Source organism: Xenopus laevis, chromosome 3S (assembly GCF_017654675.1).
Source record: "Xenopus laevis strain J_2021 chromosome 3S, Xenopus_laevis_v10.1, whole genome shotgun sequence".
In the NCBI taxonomy this organism is placed as follows: domain Eukaryota; kingdom Metazoa; phylum Chordata; class Amphibia; order Anura; family Pipidae; genus Xenopus; species Xenopus laevis.
The window spans coordinates 115,875,915-115,894,093 of NC_054376.1; the positions used below are offsets into that span (position 1 = coordinate 115,875,915).

General features: G+C 39.2%; 1 protein-coding gene across 1 annotated transcript in view; it reads right to left on the bottom strand.

The window, feature by feature from the left end:
- The window catches only part of adamts2.S (ADAM metallopeptidase with thrombospondin type 1 motif 2 S homeolog), a 150,174-nt gene that overhangs the window by 109,488 nt on the left and 22,507 nt on the right, over nucleotides 1–18,179 (bottom strand). The window contains exon 3 of the mRNA XM_018256219.2: nucleotides 16,975–17,128. Within this exon, the coding sequence (XP_018111708.1) occupies nucleotides 16,975–17,128 (154 nt within the window). The remainder of the gene's footprint in view (nucleotides 1–16,974; nucleotides 17,129–18,179) is intronic.

The following is an 18,179-nucleotide window of genomic DNA, read 5'->3' on the forward strand; positions in this document are numbered from 1 at the left end:
ACCGAATCATTGTACAGTTCAAAAGCACACCTGTCACAGATTAGAAACAGTTTGAAAACAAAAAAATATGACAAAGAAGACCCCGAATTGTTGAGCCGCTGAAATTCTATATCAGACAAGAATGGGACAACATTTCCCTTTCAAAACTTCGGCAATTGTTCTCCCCAGTTCCCAAATGTTTACAGAGTGTTGATAAAATAAGAGCTAGTGGAACACAGTGGGAACCATGTCCCCTTCCCAATGACCTCACCACCAAACTTTACTATGGGTCTAGGTCAACTGTTTTTTAGAAAATATATGAAAAAGCAAAACCTTTACATTACAGCATCTTATCTCTAATATGATATTGGGTACAAAGATAATACATAATAAATACGAATGCAATGTGTCTTTTGAACAGTTTGATAACCAATACGCATAATGTTTCCCAACTATGGGCCAGATTCAATACAGTGAGAAAAAGGTTTATCACGTGACAAGTCATGGACGAGATTCAATTTGAGATGCAATTCAATTCAGAAAAAAAACTTCTTGGTTTATCATGAGAAAACTCTATTGTAGTCTATAGGGAAAAAAACTGGAACCAAATTTCAAGAAAAGTAATCTCTTCCATGGCTTTTATGTGTGAAATCATGAGAAAACTTTTTCTCGCTGAATTGGGTCTGGCTTAATATATATTATTTTTATTATAATATGTTACACATTATGGTTAATGTGTAGATATATTTTCTTTGGTAATGTAGGGGATCAGACACCCCAGTGAGTGAGCCACCCAAGGGAGGATATTGGCAAGGCTACAAGTGTGGGGCCCCTGTGTGAGAACAGGTCTTGTTCATGTACCAGTGGGTGTGGCTGCTAAGTTCCAAAGGGAGAGGTACCTTTGGGAAAGTAGCGCTACCTGGGTTATAAGAGCTCTTGGGAAGGGACATTTCGTTTGAACTCTGTGGTCATTAACCCCTTCTGGTGTGATTGGGACTGTGATAATAAAAGGACAGTGTTAGAGAGACAGTCAGTGTGATGCCTAATATTGAGTTAGGCAGGTGTCCACCTGTCCCCAGTGCAAGAGTGCATTGTGTATTAGATGTCCTATTTCTTTTTCTTCAGTTAAATATAAAGTTGATATTTGTTTTACTGCAAACTTGTGTGTTCATTGTTCCTAGTGGAATTCCACTGAGGTATAACTCCTCTGTGCCCACTAGGTGGAGGCACTGTGCTGTAAATCCCATTGCCTGGTATCTTTCATAAGCAGGGCCCTGGATTGCAAAGGGTTAATCACTGTTTAAGAGAGCGTACCAAAATAGGGTTATACCAACATCATTTGTTTTTATGAAATGTTCTAAATCCAGTGATTTAAAGCATTTCTGTAAACACAGAATACACTATAACACTTCAATCCATTCATCCACAGATCATAGATTCTGTGGGACTACAATTATAAAAAAAAAAATCTCCTTTCCCTATCCTATTTTATTCTTCCTGAAAATGATATTTCTGATTATGATTTACCAGTATTTTAGCCAGCCTTACCTCCAGTTACTAGTTCAATGGCAAAACTGGCAACAGTGGGGTTTGTTGGCCCAACCAGGATCCCTATATTGGATCAAATTTATCAGGTCATCCGCATGCCAGATACACATGTTTATGCTTAGGTAGAGAGTCTTTGACCAACTTTATGCAGAAGCATACTGAGGAAGGAGCAGTGTTATCTTTTTAATGCACACTGTATCACAGCACTCTGACATACTTAATTCTAGTTTACCCATCTTATCCATTATATCTAGCATTCATGTATACATATCAGTTTTCCCCTTTTAGAATTTTATTAGACTCTGTTTTTATTACCATCTCTTCCACCCATCAATTCTTCTTCCCCGGTCTCCCATCTACTCTCTCTTGTCCAGCTCATAGCTCTTAGGTCATATTATCCACCTAAAAGCCCTATTAGTCATCTTCACCCCCCCCTTAGTTTGGGGTGAGCCCTTACAAAACGATGCTTGGCTAATAGCAAAGCCATGACAGTACTATACTGCTTCATTTGACTGTATAGCTATAAATTACATGCCATGTTTATTTATCTGTCTACTAGTATTTTAAAGGCATTGTATTTTGCGAGTGTAACAAATAAAACAAAAAACTAAATAAAATCACTCTTATTAAAAAAAATAGTTCAATTCATAATCTTTACAGTACCCTTCTTCAGACTGTTACTCCTCTAAAGGGATGTATCACCCCATCACTAGAACAAGCTGTAGCTAGAAGCCAGTGCCTTCATGCCCGGTACAAGTCAAAGTGTTCTGAAGAATCTGGGCTGCTCCAGGCACTACTTCTGAAAGAGCTATCTGTTGACCAAGGATATATTTATTCTCATATACACACGTACATAAGTATCCCAGGTCATACGGGTTCTTTAATGAAAAAAATAGTTCAATCAAAATATATATTTATTTACAAAGCTATTGACACATATCTACAGAAATAATACACATACAAAACAAGTTACACTAGATAGAATGCATAACGAATATTTACAGAAAATTACAAATATGTATATGTTACATCTAAATCCACTGCCTCCCTGCTACTCATCCTTCCATTTGGGTCTGGTATCTAATATAGCCTATTCTATTAACCTAAAGACTGACCATAGGTACATGTGCCAGATTCCGATTGGTCAGTGACCATTAAGTTAGTTTAATTTGGCATGGATTCCTGAGGCAGTTCATTCAAGAATCAAGAATCAATACAATGGAAGGTGGACAAGGCAGTGTGAAGTTTTCTCAACTGCCCTTGGTCAAAGGGACTTTAAAACTATGTACTAATAAGGTGTCTTTGAAGCTCGTATCTGTTATGTCTTGATGCCATCTAATCTGTAAATAACTCAACACAACATATGTAAAATGTAAAAATGTACACACATTATATATAAGAAAAATATGAATATGAATATTTCACCAAGGTAATACTATCCATTGTGGAGCACATAAATAAGTCCTGCACCTGTTTTTTTGTTTTTTTTTAATAAACTGAGATGTATATTATTTTCTCCTGCATGGTGTCCATTCTTACTACTCAGGGTCTTAATAATGGTTTCACTACTTTACAGAAGTAGTGAATACATAGTCATATAGTTCATTTGGGTGGAAAAACAGTCTATTATTTACAGCTATATCAACAAATGTGTCACAAATTTGCTGTATCCCTAAAAGCACTTTGTGTTCTATCTCCATGTCATGGATTTTCTCCAAGAAACTGATAACATTTCCCAGAATGCATAATTAATGCAAGCCTCATTGTATTGCATAAACTTTAACTGTTCAATCAGCATCTCTGTTTTCTACACATTCCATAAATTCTGTAGTACGGACGGTGAACTTGAAGTGTTTCTGTGTATTCTCCTCTAGCCTTGATGCTGATGTGAATGGTTAATTTTATCTCCTGGTGAAAGTGTGGTTGCCTAGCAACATGTAAGGTGCAGATATTAATGAAGAGATAGAGACATTAGCAGTGCAAAAGTTCAGATCACAAAGAACATTTTTTTCTCAATATTGTTGTCTGGGCTTAATCTTAATCTGTTGAGAATACCCCCCCCCCCCACTAAGAATTTACAAAGTCAAAAAAAACTATGGTCTTCTTTGCTTCTTGGACAAAAAAACGATCGTTCTCTTATGGCTAAAACTCCAAGCTATAGAGTTCCTCTCTAGGAACTAGTGAAAAAAATAGTTGCTTAGCAGCATGTAAGAAGCATATATTCATGGAAATTGTAGAATAAGTGGATAAACATCTTTTTGACAGTGCTAGTCAATATCTGATTACTGCTCAATGTTCTCCTTGAAGACCACATTGACTAGAAGACTCAGTGAGCTTTGCAATAAAGCTGAAAAAAGATCCACCTTCTGTGGTTAAAACTCTAATTTGTAAACTAGAATTCCCTGAAGATGCCAGGATCAAGGATATAATTGTTACATGTCGTACTGATGTAGTTACCCTCAAATACCATAAGTTAAATAATTAAGCATAAGTTTCTGGTACATGTCTTGACATTTTTTTTGTTCACAACTAACCATCCATTCCTCCACAAAGGATGCCCTTGTTGTCTGTTAAAGGGACAGAACATCCTTTTTTTTTTCAACATGAGAAAAAAATATTTCCTATTTAAAGGGGACCTGTTGCCCTAAGAAATAATTCCAAATTCGTATCTATTGTGCTTATTAAGCAAAATAAACTTTACTTACACTATATAAATATTTAAATCTTGGTTGTAGTCAGCCTTGAAATTCACCACCACAGCAAGCAGGCAGCAGCCATTTTTTGGACACTGTCATTAAGAAAAGCATTGAAAAAACATAAAAATCTTGTTTATGCACCAGAATGGGGGATCTGATGTCGATACCTTTGCATACCTCCCAACTGTCCCTTTTTCGGAGGGACAGTCCCTCTTTTGACAGCTCAACCCGCAGTCCCTCATTTGTACTGGAAAGTCCCTCTTTTCTCTGCACTGAACAGCCAGAAAAAGAAACAAAGTTTCTCACTTAATTGGCTTTTAGCAGAGAGCCCAGAACAGCTAACAGGTGCAAATAAGATACTTTGTAACAATTTTGAGACACAAAAACACAGTTTAGATAAGGAGAAATATTTTCAAACTTTCATAACCTGCCAAATTTTGTAAAACAAACATGGTAATTAGGGGGTGTGGCCACAGAAAGGGGTGTGGTCAAAAAATTGCTGCGCTACGTGCAGAAAAAATATATTTTCCCCTCTTTTTACTTCCAAAATGTTGGGAGGTATGCCTTTGCAATGGCTACACAATTATAGACTGTGAACAGAGAGGGGGATGTGAGGAGTGCAGCAACATGTAGGAAATGCAGAATGGAAAGTGAAAGTAATTGCCTGCCCCGCCTCTATGCCTAAGGCATGGAGGAGGGGCAGGCAATATATGATTGACAGCTGAAATATTTAAATGCATTTATAACAAGTATGGATGTTTTAATGAAAAAAAGAATTTGGGTTTCATGTCTAATTTGGAAAGGACTTTTACTATACAGCTTTTTATGTCTGGGTGACAGGTCCACTTTGACTAAAAAGCAGTAATGCAAAATGTGTTTGCTTTTATACTTACTATCTCCCTGTTTTGGTTTTAGAATTGGAAGATCATCATTATATTTCCACTAGGAATGCACTGAATCCACTAATTTGAATTCGGCCGAACCCCCAAATCTTTCGCGAAAGATTCGGCCAAATACCGAACCAAATCCAAAATCCGAATTTGCATATTTAAATTAGGGATGGGAAGGGGAAAGCATTTTTTACTTCCTTTTTTTGTGACAAAAAGTCACGCAATTTCCCTCCCGGCAAATTAGGATTCGGTTCTGCCGGGCAGAATGGTTCGGCCGAATCCTGCTGAAAAGGGCTGAATCCTTAACAAATTCCGAACCGAATCCTGGATTTGGTGCATCCCTAATTTTCACTGATATGAAGTGAGTGGGATACTGTCAATTACAGGTTAATTGGGGACCACCCACATATGTCAATGGGAGGCTTATCAAACCTTATTTTATGTAAGAGAACACCAACTGAATTTTGAGATTCTGAAAGTGCCTCTTGAGATATTATGAATGCGGGCAAACTGCCTGTCCATATTATAAGCAACTCTTCCTTCTTCAGCTTAATTTTTATTTCACCTAATTCCTTTTTTTTTTTTAAAAAATTAAAGGTTGATCTCAAACAATATTTACAGGCATACCTGTTATAAAATAGCACTGTACATTACAAGAAAGTTTCACTATGAGAGACTAAAAAGATACACTGAAATTCAAATGTATGAGATACAAAGCGATACAAAACCAAACCACTAAAAAAATAGAATGAATGTACTGTATACTGGAAAGTTGCTTTGCATTCAATTTTCTTTTTATTAGGCAGCATTATTTTGAAGGGTTTACATTCTCTTTGGATTTCAATCTGTTTATTCTGCCATAGTTAACCTTTATTTTTTTTATTCTCATTGTTAAATGAGCCTCAGGTATCTACAAACTGTGGTGTAGGAAATGTTAACGAGCCATTCCCATAAAGGTTAATTGATACTGCTTTGTCTTCTGGGACAGACTTTTTTTTCTTTGCCATGAAGGAAACAACAAGCGTCATATGGGAATTGAGACATGGATTCCCTCACACAAGAATAAGATACATTTTTTTCCAAAGTAAAACATTTTATTCCAAGCTTTCATTATTTTACACGGTATTCCAGTGTTTTGAGGGGAAAAAAAACAATCTTTGTTTTGATTACCAGATCCCTTCTTTTTTTTTAATAAAATGTGCGGTTAGTCTATTTTGGTTTCATAAAACTGCTTCAGTTTATCATCTTAATGTTTTCCAGGTTTATTAAATCAAGTCTTTGTAGAAGACTAGATAATTTGATGATGGCCACTGCCTTATTTGATATCATATCAGTTATATTTAAATATAGGATTTGTGTAATGAAAACTCAACCCTGGTGGTCTAGTGGGCTGGTGGAGATGCCCGCCACATGATGCTTCTTCTTCCGTTGTTGCCGGTAATCACTAGGCACACGGGACGCACACTTCCGGGTTTTATGTGCTGTACACGAAACGTCATCATGCTGAGTGCCGCGAAATTCAAATATTTAAAGGGGCTTTGAGCACAAAATCATTGTCTAACTTGTTAGTATCCTGGGTGTGATTTTTTCCTGTTTGATTCCAGTTCTGACCCTTGCCTGCCTGACTATCCTTTGAACGCTACCTGTACCGACCCTGGCTTGATTGACCTTGCTTGAACTCCACCTGAACCGACCACTGCCTGTCTGACCCTGCTTGAACTCTTCCTGTACTGACCCCGGCCTCCATGACTACGATTCTCGTCTATTCCCTGAACTGTTGCCTTCTGTCCAAAACCTCGGTAACAACCGTGCTCCTTTGCCTGTCTAGAACTCTTGCTTGGCTCCTCTCTTATTAAGACCTGGCAGCATCTGAGTAGCCAAGGGCTCCTCCCAAAGCCAAAGGTGGCTGCTACAGGCGGAAGCAGAGCCGTGACCAGGAAGCCTAGCACTTGTTCTGGATTTAGGGAGCCGATTGTGACAAATGATTTGAGTTGCCTCATTAGCTTAAACTAATCTAATAATGGTATTTTACCACTGAAGTCAAACAGTTCATGGCAATCACCCTTAAAGGAAAGTTAAACCCCCCGAACAATGTAGGTCTCGATAAAAATATATTGCATAAAACAGCTCATATCTAAAATGCTGCTGTTATTACCCGTGTTTAATGTCAAGCCAAACAGGTTACAATGTTTTCGGGGGCGTACCCCTTCGTCACCTGTTTGGCTTGACATTAAACACGGGTAATAACCCTCGAGCAGATTACGTGTGCTGGAGTACTCTATTTTGTTTCACTTGCTGGAGGTGCCGTCTTCCTATGCCCCATGCACCGTGAACGTTAAAGAGGGACCAGGTGTGCATCTGCACTTTGTTGACTGAATTTTAGTAGTATGTGCCATTGGGTAATCATAAATAGAAAAATGCCATTTTTAAAAATAAGGACTGCCCCCTGGGATCCTATGATTCACGCTGCACACAAACATACCATACATATTAGGTCACATGAGCCAATTAACATAAAGAGTAATGTGTTTTGCTTCCACACTTCTTCCTGTTACAGCTAGAGCTGCAGTATTTCTGGTCAGGTGATCTCTGAGGCAGCACACAGACCATCACTAGATGGTGGCTCAAGGCAAGAGATGTAAAAGGGCAATATTTACTTAAATACTGTATATATTCCAGTTTGGTAAGATTCTTTAATATGCCACTTAATATGATATAAACTGTTAAATGATATAAACTTAAACTGTTAAATGATATAAAGTTAAAATGATATAAATCTGTTGCTAAAGTTTTCATTTTGGGGGTATGATATTTCCTTTAAGATAAAAAACGCTAAAATTTAAACTATGAGAAAATTATTAATATTATTTTATTTCCAAACAGGATAGTTAAAGGATAGCTGACCCCAAGTATGTGGAAAGAGGATTTTTTAAGACCTCTGCAGCTGAAACTGAAATGTTGCAGCCAACAGTCATGGGCCACTGGGCAAGATCACCAAACATGCATATAGTCCCCTTGAGCTAAATAGCCATGAAAGAAAGTTGAAGGTGAACCACCTAAACAGCACTTTGTAAAAGGGCTCTTTAATACTGACTCTAAGAGATGTGAATTGACAGCAAACATTTGCCCATTTTGCTGCTTGGACTGAAGTTTGTGGATCTGTTCCCATGACTGCACATATTTATATGGGTTACTTGGGTCTGCTTCAATTATCAGGGACTAGAGTTAGGAAACTATCCTTTTGGCACATTATGGAAGTTTATACTGGAATTAAAAATGTGAGTCCTCCGGTGTTGCTCCATTAACAGGTAGAAGTGAGACATAACACAATAGTGGAAAGCCTTCATTTTTTTTATATTAAATTTTGGTATTTGCAATGTGTTCACCCAAAGGAAGGCTGAGACCCTAATATGGCAACAGTTACATTTCTAACAATCTATCTGCCTAGAGGGGAGGGCCACTACATCTGTCTCCATGACTGGGGAATTGAGATTTCATTCTTTCTGAGAAAATTTAAATAGCATAATATCTAACAGGGTCTTTCTACACTGAAACTTTTGCAGATGCATAACAAGAAGTGTAGCTGTTATGAAACCAGTTAAAATTGCCTGCCAACTTGGAATAGGAGAAGGGAGAAGTTTTGTTTGTTTAACGCCTCCAGTTCAAGAATTCCTTACTAGTGTCTTAATGGCAATTAACTGACATGTCTATTTATGGGAAGCCAGATTAATACAATCCGGACTGTTTGTTGCCATTAAAAAGTCCCAGCCTATCTGTTCAACCAGTAGATCTCCAGGGCAAAATAAATGTTACCAGAAATAGTAACATCTATCAATAAAGGTTCATTCAGGTGCCAGGAATGTTTTGGCTCCATTACAACTGGCAGTTGAAGGGAAATAGGTATCGGGGCACGATCCAACCAAGTAATGGGAAGAATCTTGGCATCGCTAATGTCAGTAATTGCTCCAATGAATTAAAGGGAAGGTACACCTTTGAGCAACCGCCTAATTAAAAACAACCTATTTTAAAGCTTTTCTTTTTTTTACAAAAGATCTTCATTTTTTACAATAAAGCATTTTTTTTTAACTGACAAAACAAAAAAGGTTAACATTGATGTGAGGTTGTAGAAATTGTATTGCTCAGTGAAGTCTGTGTTTTATTAAGCCTGTGTGTATCCATAAAAAGGGCAACGTTTCGGGCCCCTCTGGGCCCTTTATCAAGCCTGAAGTGTTCACACTAAAAGATCTCAATTTAATCAGAGAGTGAGGGGTGAGAGGTGAGAGAGGGGAGGGCAAGGGTTACAAAACTCCTCCCACATCCAGGATACAATTAACCAATCACAAGTGGTATTTGTATACATATTAATTCAGAGACAAGCTCAAAGTCCATACTGAGGTGTCCATAACAAAAATCCTTTAAAAGTGTCCATAAAAGTGTCCATTGTATTCTGTACAAAAGACATTTTGGGCTAAAAAGTCTACGGTAAAGTCCATGTATAGATATTGATGACTGAAATGTACTTCTCAGATCTGAACTAATATGTATAAAAATACCACTTGTGATTAGGTTAATTGAATCCTGGATTTTTGTAACCCTTACGCCTCCCCTCTCTCACCCCTCACTCTCCTTAAAATGAGATCTTTTAGGGCAGGGACACACGGTCAGATTTGGGGAGACTAGTCATCCTGGGACAAATCTCCTCGTCTTTGGGGCGACTAATCTCCCCAAACTGCCTTCCGGGCGGCTAGAATGTAAATCGCCGGCGGGATGGCACTCGGAGCAAACTGCCCGAAACTGGTAAAGCACCCAGCACTTATTAATCAGGTAGAGCGCCCCACTATCGTGCAATACTACAGTTTCCAAATGTCAGCCCTTCATCACAGTATATGACAACTCTTGCCTATACAGAGGTGGATGCAGCTCGTATAATTGGAGTGGAGTATGGCAACAGCATTTTCCTGACAGTACCCACTGGGGATACCCTAATACGAGAGCTTGAGAACACGCCTAACAGGCTTGGAACTACATACTATCACCTTAACAGAATAAACAAAACAATTCCAAGAGGACTACGAGTGAGACTGAGACCCATTATTTTTTGGGACAACACAGACTTTGTTCGTTCAACATCTTGTTACGTAACATAGAATATCAACAAATAGCCATACCAGAAGTGTGGGAGCAGATTGCAGAAATTGAAGGCAGACTCAAAGATTCGGTCCAACCAGATAATTTGCAACTCCTACTTACACGCACCGAGAAGACCATCAAGAAGCACAGATAATAGAAGAGAAGAAACGCACTAAATTTTTGAGAGACAGTGAGGATCACCGTTCCAGTAATATCTATAATCGCAGCTGAGATAACAATCAAACACCACGAGAACGTCAAACATTGAGAGAACACTGGATCACTCGTACACAGAATCCCCAACATCATTCAATACATTATCCTGGAAGGGAGCATCTACAACTTCGAACAGCTGTCGCGGAGAGACTCCTCAAGCGAAACTACAGCGGATAGCTCTGCTTCCACATCCTCCATCTCTATTTTAGGAGTGCCTCCTGCAGACCATACAAGAAAAAAAGAAGGAGCATACGGAGAAACCACAGGCACAAGGTATAAGAGAGAATCGCCATCTTACCAATACCGGCCCCTGGAGGAACAGAGGCAACAACCATGGAGGAGGGCATAAGAGACCAACTACAAGAATCTATAATATCTCAGACACTGCTCTTTCACCATTACAAATGTCCATATTACAGAGAGGTCTTTCTTTTTGCCTCACTACAACGTGTGATACCTTTTCACTGGATATCGAACTTCAAAGGTTTTTTTCTTACTCTGAGATTAAAGAGTAATTTTTCCAGATTAACCTTTGACCGAAGAACAATACAAATGAGTAAAGCTCCCCATAGACATGACGATTCTTCTTGCCGAATGACCGATTTTAGGGAAGTCTGACCAATCCTTCGAAATTATTGTGTGGTTAGTGGGATTCGAACGATAGACCATCTTACGATTTTTTGGCCGACATCTGTCAGGAAATTGATCGGCCAGGTTAAAAATCTATCTATGTTTGCAGGGCCAAGCAGGCAGCTCCCATTTGTTTTCCTGGCAAATTGGTCTTTTTAGTTGATGGTCAATTCGTACGATTGTATAATCGTTCCAAGAAAATCGTGGTCTCACAATGAGGATCAGATCTTTTAAAAATCTCAACATCTATGACCAGTTTAACTATATTAATATAGGCTTGGGGCATTCCAAATTATAGATTAAGAAATTGGGACTGAGCAACAGCAGCATGTTTATACCACCTAACACGGATTGTGGAAGCTTATGTAAAATAAGTAACAAATGATGTTGAAAAACGTAAAAAGAAAAACATACATAACCCTCGGTATGGACATAGATCCAATCTCTGAACTAATAACCTGTAATAATAATTTTGCTCAGTCTAAATTCAGGTTTGGTTATGCTGTAACTTTTTAAAAGAGAACACCCTAAAAGAGATGGAAATTTAAAAACAAAATATTCCCCAACGTAAAAAACCCCAACTTTCCAATATACATTAAATCACAATTGGTCATTGGTTTTAATGCAATTTGTCTGCACAATGAATTCTGACTCTTGAAACAGAAGGCAGCTCTCCTCCAGCCTGACAAGTCTGTTAATCAGATGACTGCTGCTGCTGCTGCTACACTATTTCCAAAGTCTGACCTACCAATGCAAAGAGTAGCAAGGGACACTCATATACTTCTTATATCAGTAGCAATTTACAAATAACACCACAAATAAACCATTGCCTTTTTTCCAATAGATGTTTATGAAAAGTTGTGTTTAATAATAATTCCTTTAGCAAAAATTGAACATGCCTTACATTGACTCATGTTAAAGCAAGCAGTATTAGATGAAGATCTATTGAAATTTACATTTGGCAATTCTGACATCAACTGTGAGCTCTAATATCTATACAAATGGTTAGAGGACGACAAGGTGCTCCAGAATTAGTTGTAAAGTTACTCACCAAACAGTGAAAGTGGTCCGGGTGCACCAGCCCCAGACCCCCAGCATCGGGGAGTGGTAAAGCAGAAGATAAAGAAGCAGGGCTGACCGGCACTCATACGGATCCACAAGACCATCGATATTCAGTTAAAGATATTAGTCATGGAGCCCATGACTAAGCACCCTGAAGGGTGTGAACAGCGCCGGATTCGCTGGGCGGGCGCCCCTAGGCCGTACGCGCGCCCCTAGGCCGTGCGCTCCGCACGGTCCTATCGCCCGCCCGCACTACCACATGCTGGCGCAAAAGCGCCAGCGTGCGAGCGCCGGAGCACTGGGGAGCACAGGCTCCCCACAGAGCGGCTGGGCGGCATGCCGCCCCCAAAAATGTGCCGCCCTAGGCCCGGACCTATGTGGCCTCGCCACAAATCCGGGCCTGGGTGTGAAACGCGTAGTGTGGATGGAGATGAAGCTATAATTTTAATTTTTCTACCAATAAATGTATCTTTTAACTGAATATCTCTGGTCTTGTGGATCCGTATGAGTGCCGGTCAGCCCTGCTTCTTTATCTTCTCTAATATCTATAGTCAGTGTCGGACTGGGATGCCAGGGGCCCGCCAGAAAACCTAAGACCATGAGCACACTGTCCAAACTATTATTCCTCCTCTCCTAAGTCAACCTCTTTATTCTCCTAGTCATTTATATCTACTTACTATACTATATTCTTCCATTATTAAGCCTCTTTTTACCATAAAGAAATAGGGAATAACCATGAAATTGGGCAAATGATTAGAAGCAAGAGGTCCACTGACATCTGGGCCCACTGGTATCCCGGCAGGCCAGTCTGACACTGTCTACTATACGAGTATGTCTATTCACTTAAGATTTAAGTAATAATGGATTATTTTAAATTATTCATTGGCTGTCCCGGACTCCAACTGATTTTACATTTAATGGGGTGAATTTTATATTGAGTCAGGATGATTTTAATCATAATCATTTTTAGTGGATGTGAAATGTATGCGAATATCTCAAACACAATCTCATAATAGTGAACTGTTAAAGACTTACAGGTGCTGGTTTACTGGTATATAAGCTAAATTGCACATATGCAGTTGCCTAGAGCCAACCAATCAGCAATAAATTTGGATCAGGCTACTACAAGTGCTGGCAAAATTCTTTGGTAACGAGGGTCATAATTGTTATGGCTTTCAGGACAAAGGGCTGGTAATAGACATTAAAAAGCAAAAAAAAAAAAGTTTATTGTGTCCATTTTCCACTCCCACTTTTAGACTAAACATCCAGAACAGCGTCAGAAACTGCATGAGTGGGAGTATCGAACAGTTGACAACTCCCTAGTTCTCGGTGTAAAACAGACAAATATTATTCTTCCCTTGGACACTTACTGCACAACCACCAGAGGAAAAACATGAAAATCATAGCATCACTACCCACAAATATCCATTCCAAACCTTTGAAGGCCCATAAATAACACAATAAAATTGACAATAAAAAGAAATATTTCATTAGCACAAAACATTCCCTGTAGTAACAGCAACCAATTAAAACTGCACATTTAGTTCTGGTACAAAGAAAAGTCAAAGATCAGTAGTTATAGAATAATGGCTCCAGATCTCTGCTTATCATAGCTAAACTTCTGCTATGTCAATAATAAGTCAATAACAAGAGCAGAGGGTCAGCGGCTAAAAGAACCATTTCCAAGTAAATGAAGTTATATAAAGAGCACTCTCTAATAAGAAACAGATGTAAAGTCATTTATAGAAGCATTTAAATATCATATAATTAAATGCAGGATACAATAGTTTTAAAACATGATTTCATAATAAAACATTATGCATTAGTTACACGGTTAATTTGGGTTAAAAAAAAGACAACAGTCCATTAAGTTCTATACAGAGCTATCTACACCATCACATGTATATACCAATTGCTATACTAACTGTAGATCTTAAAGGAGAAGGAAAGTCGTCTTGCATTTGGGGGAGCCAAATGTTAGACACCCCCAAGTGATTGTAACCCCGGGCCGGTGTTCCTATCAGCAGACAATATACCAGTGAGCACCACGTATCGATCCTCTTCCGGCTTCTTCTTCTTTAAAATTTCTTGGGGCAGACGTATGTGCAGTAGAACAAAATAGTCAACTTTTTAGTTAAAGTTTGGCTTTTTGCTCGATTGCGCATGCACAGCCGGCTGAAGAAAGAGGAAGACGGAAGAGGATCGCTCCGTGGTGCTCACTGGTATAACCCCGGGCCGGTGAAGTTTTCTGTTGATACGAGAACCAGCCCAGGGTTTCAGGTAAGTAAATACAATCACTTGGGGTGCCTAACATTTGGCACCCCCAAGTGCAAGACGACTTTCCTTCTACTTTAAGATCATAAGCAACCAATAATTAATTGTCAATGAACCCCTAAAAATACTATCCTAAAGCACAGCCAGCGGCGTTTCAGGGACTGCTGCTAATGCGCTTGCTGCCTTAGCAGAATCAAATTTAACATGGAAATTTGGCTCTTAAAGGGATACTGTCATCGGAAAACATGTTTTTTTCAAAACGCATCAGTTAATAGTGCTGCTCCAGCAGAATTCTGCACTGAAATCCATTTCTCAAAAGAGCAAAGAGATTTTTTTATATTCAATTTTGAAATCTGACATGGGGCTAGACATTTTTCAATTTCCCAGCTGCCCCTGGTCATGTGACTTGTGCCTGCACTTTAGGAGAGAAATGCTTTCTGGCAGACTGCTGTTTTTCTATCTCAATGTAACTGAATGTGTCTCAGTGGGATATGGGTTTTTACTATTGAGTGCTGTTCTTAGATCTACCAGGCAGCTGTTATCTTGTCAGATTTCAAAACTGAATGTAAAAAAATCTGTTTGCTCTTTTGAGAAATGGATTTCAGTGCAGAATTAACTGATTCATTTTGAAAAAATTTTTTTTCCCATGACAGTATCCCTTTAAAGATACCAGAGACTGCTACATATGCTAAAGAACAACACACATTCAAGACTTTTCCCCATTCTGGGGTTCTCACCATACAGGGTGGCTTCCACACTATCCTGGGCTTCCCACTATGCCCTGCTGACTCTCCCATCCAGGGATACAATTCACCAGCCTCTGGCCTGCCTCTGGCTTTCCTCAATCATTCTAGACTCTGCTTCTTGCAGTGTGAGGCAGCACCCCCAGCCCCTTTGGGAGTTCCTACAGGTAACCTTCCTGTTATGTGCCCTGCTCAGAGAGACTCAGGGGCACATTTACTAAGCTCAGGTGAAGGATTCGAAATTAAAAAAACTTAGAATTTTGAAGGTTTTTTTTGGGCACTTCAACCATCGAATAGGCTACTTCGACCTTTGACTACGAACTAAAAATCATTCAACCATTCGATAGTCAAAGTACTGTCTCTTTAAAAAAACTTTGACTTCTTACTTCGGTAGTTTAAACCTACCGAGCTACAATGTTAGCCCATGAGGACCTTCCCCATTACTTTTCTAAGGATTTTTAGATCGAAGGAAAATCCTTCGATGGATGCATTAAAATCCTTCAAATCGATTTTTCATTCGATCGAAGTATTTGCAGTAAATCCTTCGTCTTCGATATTCAAAGTCGAAGGATTTTACTTCGATGGTTGAATATCGAGGGTTAAATAACCCTCGATATTCGACCATTAGTAAATGTGCCCCTCAGTGTCAGACTGAGACACCAGGGGCCCACCAAAAAACCTTAGACCAGGGGCACACATTTAGTACTATTATTATTCTTCCTCTCCTCACCTCTATTCTCCTAGTCTCTTTTCTTTACATACTATAATCTATTATTCCATCTATTTAGCCTCTTTGTTCTCATAGAAATATGGAATGGCCATGAAATAGGCCAAATATTTAGCAGCAGGAGGGTCCACTGACACCTGGGCCCACCGGGAGTTTTCCTGCGGGTCAGTCCAACACTGGAGAGATCTTCACTCTCTCTACCATTAATACCATTCCTCCTGTCTGCCGAAAATGCATTGAAGTTCAGAAAATGCTGGCGACTTTTTCTTTTTTTAAGCAGGATTGCCGGCCGGCAATATTGGTCCTTTAGACCAAGTCCTAACTTGCACTTTTTTTGGGTAACTGCTATTCTCCATACATCTCATAACATATGGAACATGTATTTTACAGTGGGCTCATGTGTAGGGCATTATATAAACTCTATTGTCTTTATTAAGGTTCCCTGGACATGTGTTATAAAAACTGGTAATTTAAACCATTTGCACCAACATTTATAATAAAGACGTCCATACAACTTTAAATTTCCCACCCTATGCAAATTGACCTAAGCGTAAGATCACTAGTGAATTTGCGCTAGGCACAAATGAACGCTAGGGCTTCGCTATGTAATGCTCACACAGCCGAAGTAACGATAGCGCAAAAAGTCGCCAGCGTTCAACGACCAGGACAAAACTTCGCATTTTATAGAATTAGCGTATTTGTAGCACATTTGCGCCTGGCGAAGTTGTGCAAGGGGTGTGAAGCTGACGCTGGCGAAAATTTGCCCATTAGGGAATCTACCCCTAAACGTTACCTACTGGTAAAAAAGGGGAAATCAATGATTAGTTTGATCCAAAGTATATTTATGGAAGACAATTGTGGGTCTAAAACTATTTGTCTCACTTTGTATTGACAATGTGGCACAAATATACAACAAATTCCCTGCTGTTTTGATACAATGTGGAGCCCTTATAAATTATAATTTGCCATTTATCAGTTCATTCTCATAACTCTGGATTTCCAAAGCTAATGAAGGTTCTGAACAAGGTGAATCTATAGAAGTTGCTGTCTATTTAAAGCGTCATTTCTCAATGACTTACCATTTCGTTGAATGTCAATCTTATTGCCTTGAAACGACTTTAATATAGCTGATCTTCGATAAACAATATGAACTCTCCCTTCTTCTTCTCCGTCCCTGTCCTTTTCCAGTGGTTCAATAAAGAATTCTTCCTCATCGGTGCGAATTATACCAGCCTAAAATGAAACAAAACAATTTTTACTGTAACCCTATTTTCTTATGCATAAATACTGTGGCAGATTTTTATATAATCTGTAATATTATATATATAATCTGTAATATTATATATATATATATATATATATGGTCCGTGCACCCTGAAAACAATCGAGACCTGCGTGCTCATGCATGGATAATTAAAAGAAAAAATAAAGTGATAGCACAGGATTTGTTTGAAAAAGGCAAATAAGGGTAAAGAAAAAAGGTTTATTTGTCCAACATTTTGGTCCCTCACAGGAACCTTTATTCTTCCTTGATAGAGGTTCCTATGAGGAAATATGGAGGGATATGGCTGGCTTAAGGTGGCCATACATAGGCAGATAAAGCTGCCGATATCAGTCCTTTAGACCAATTGTAATTCTAGGGCCGAATGTTCGGGTTACCCCGATATAGCCCTGCCGTTCGGTGAAAGATCTGCTAGTTTGGCGATGTCGCCAGACGAGCAGATCTCTTCATTTATGGCCAGATTTACAGTAGAATTGTTAAACTGGCCATAGATGTTGAGATTTTTAAAAGATCAGATCCTGATCGTGAGACCACGATCTTCTCAGAACGATCGTACGATTGTACGAATTTACCATCAACTAAAAAGACCAATTTACCAGGAAAACAAAGGGGAGCTGCCTGCTTGGCCCTGCAAACATAGATAGATTGCACTGGGGCCGACAAAGATTTTTTTGACCTGGCCGATCAATTTCCCGACAGATGTCGGCCGAAAAATCGTAAGATGTACGATCGTTCGAATCCCACTAACCGCACGATAATTTTGAAGGATTGGTCGGGCTTCCCTAAAATCGGTCGTTCGGCAAGAAGAATCGTCGCGTCTATGGGGAGCTTTAGGGTTTGAGCATAATGGGACTAAAGGTGGCCATACACGGGCAGATAAAGCTACCAATCCTTTAGACCAATTCGGCAATTTAACTGCTCGTGTATGGGAGCTTCTGACGGGTCTTCCCGATTGATATCTGGCCACAATATCAATCGGGAAGGTTTAATTTTTCCACCGAC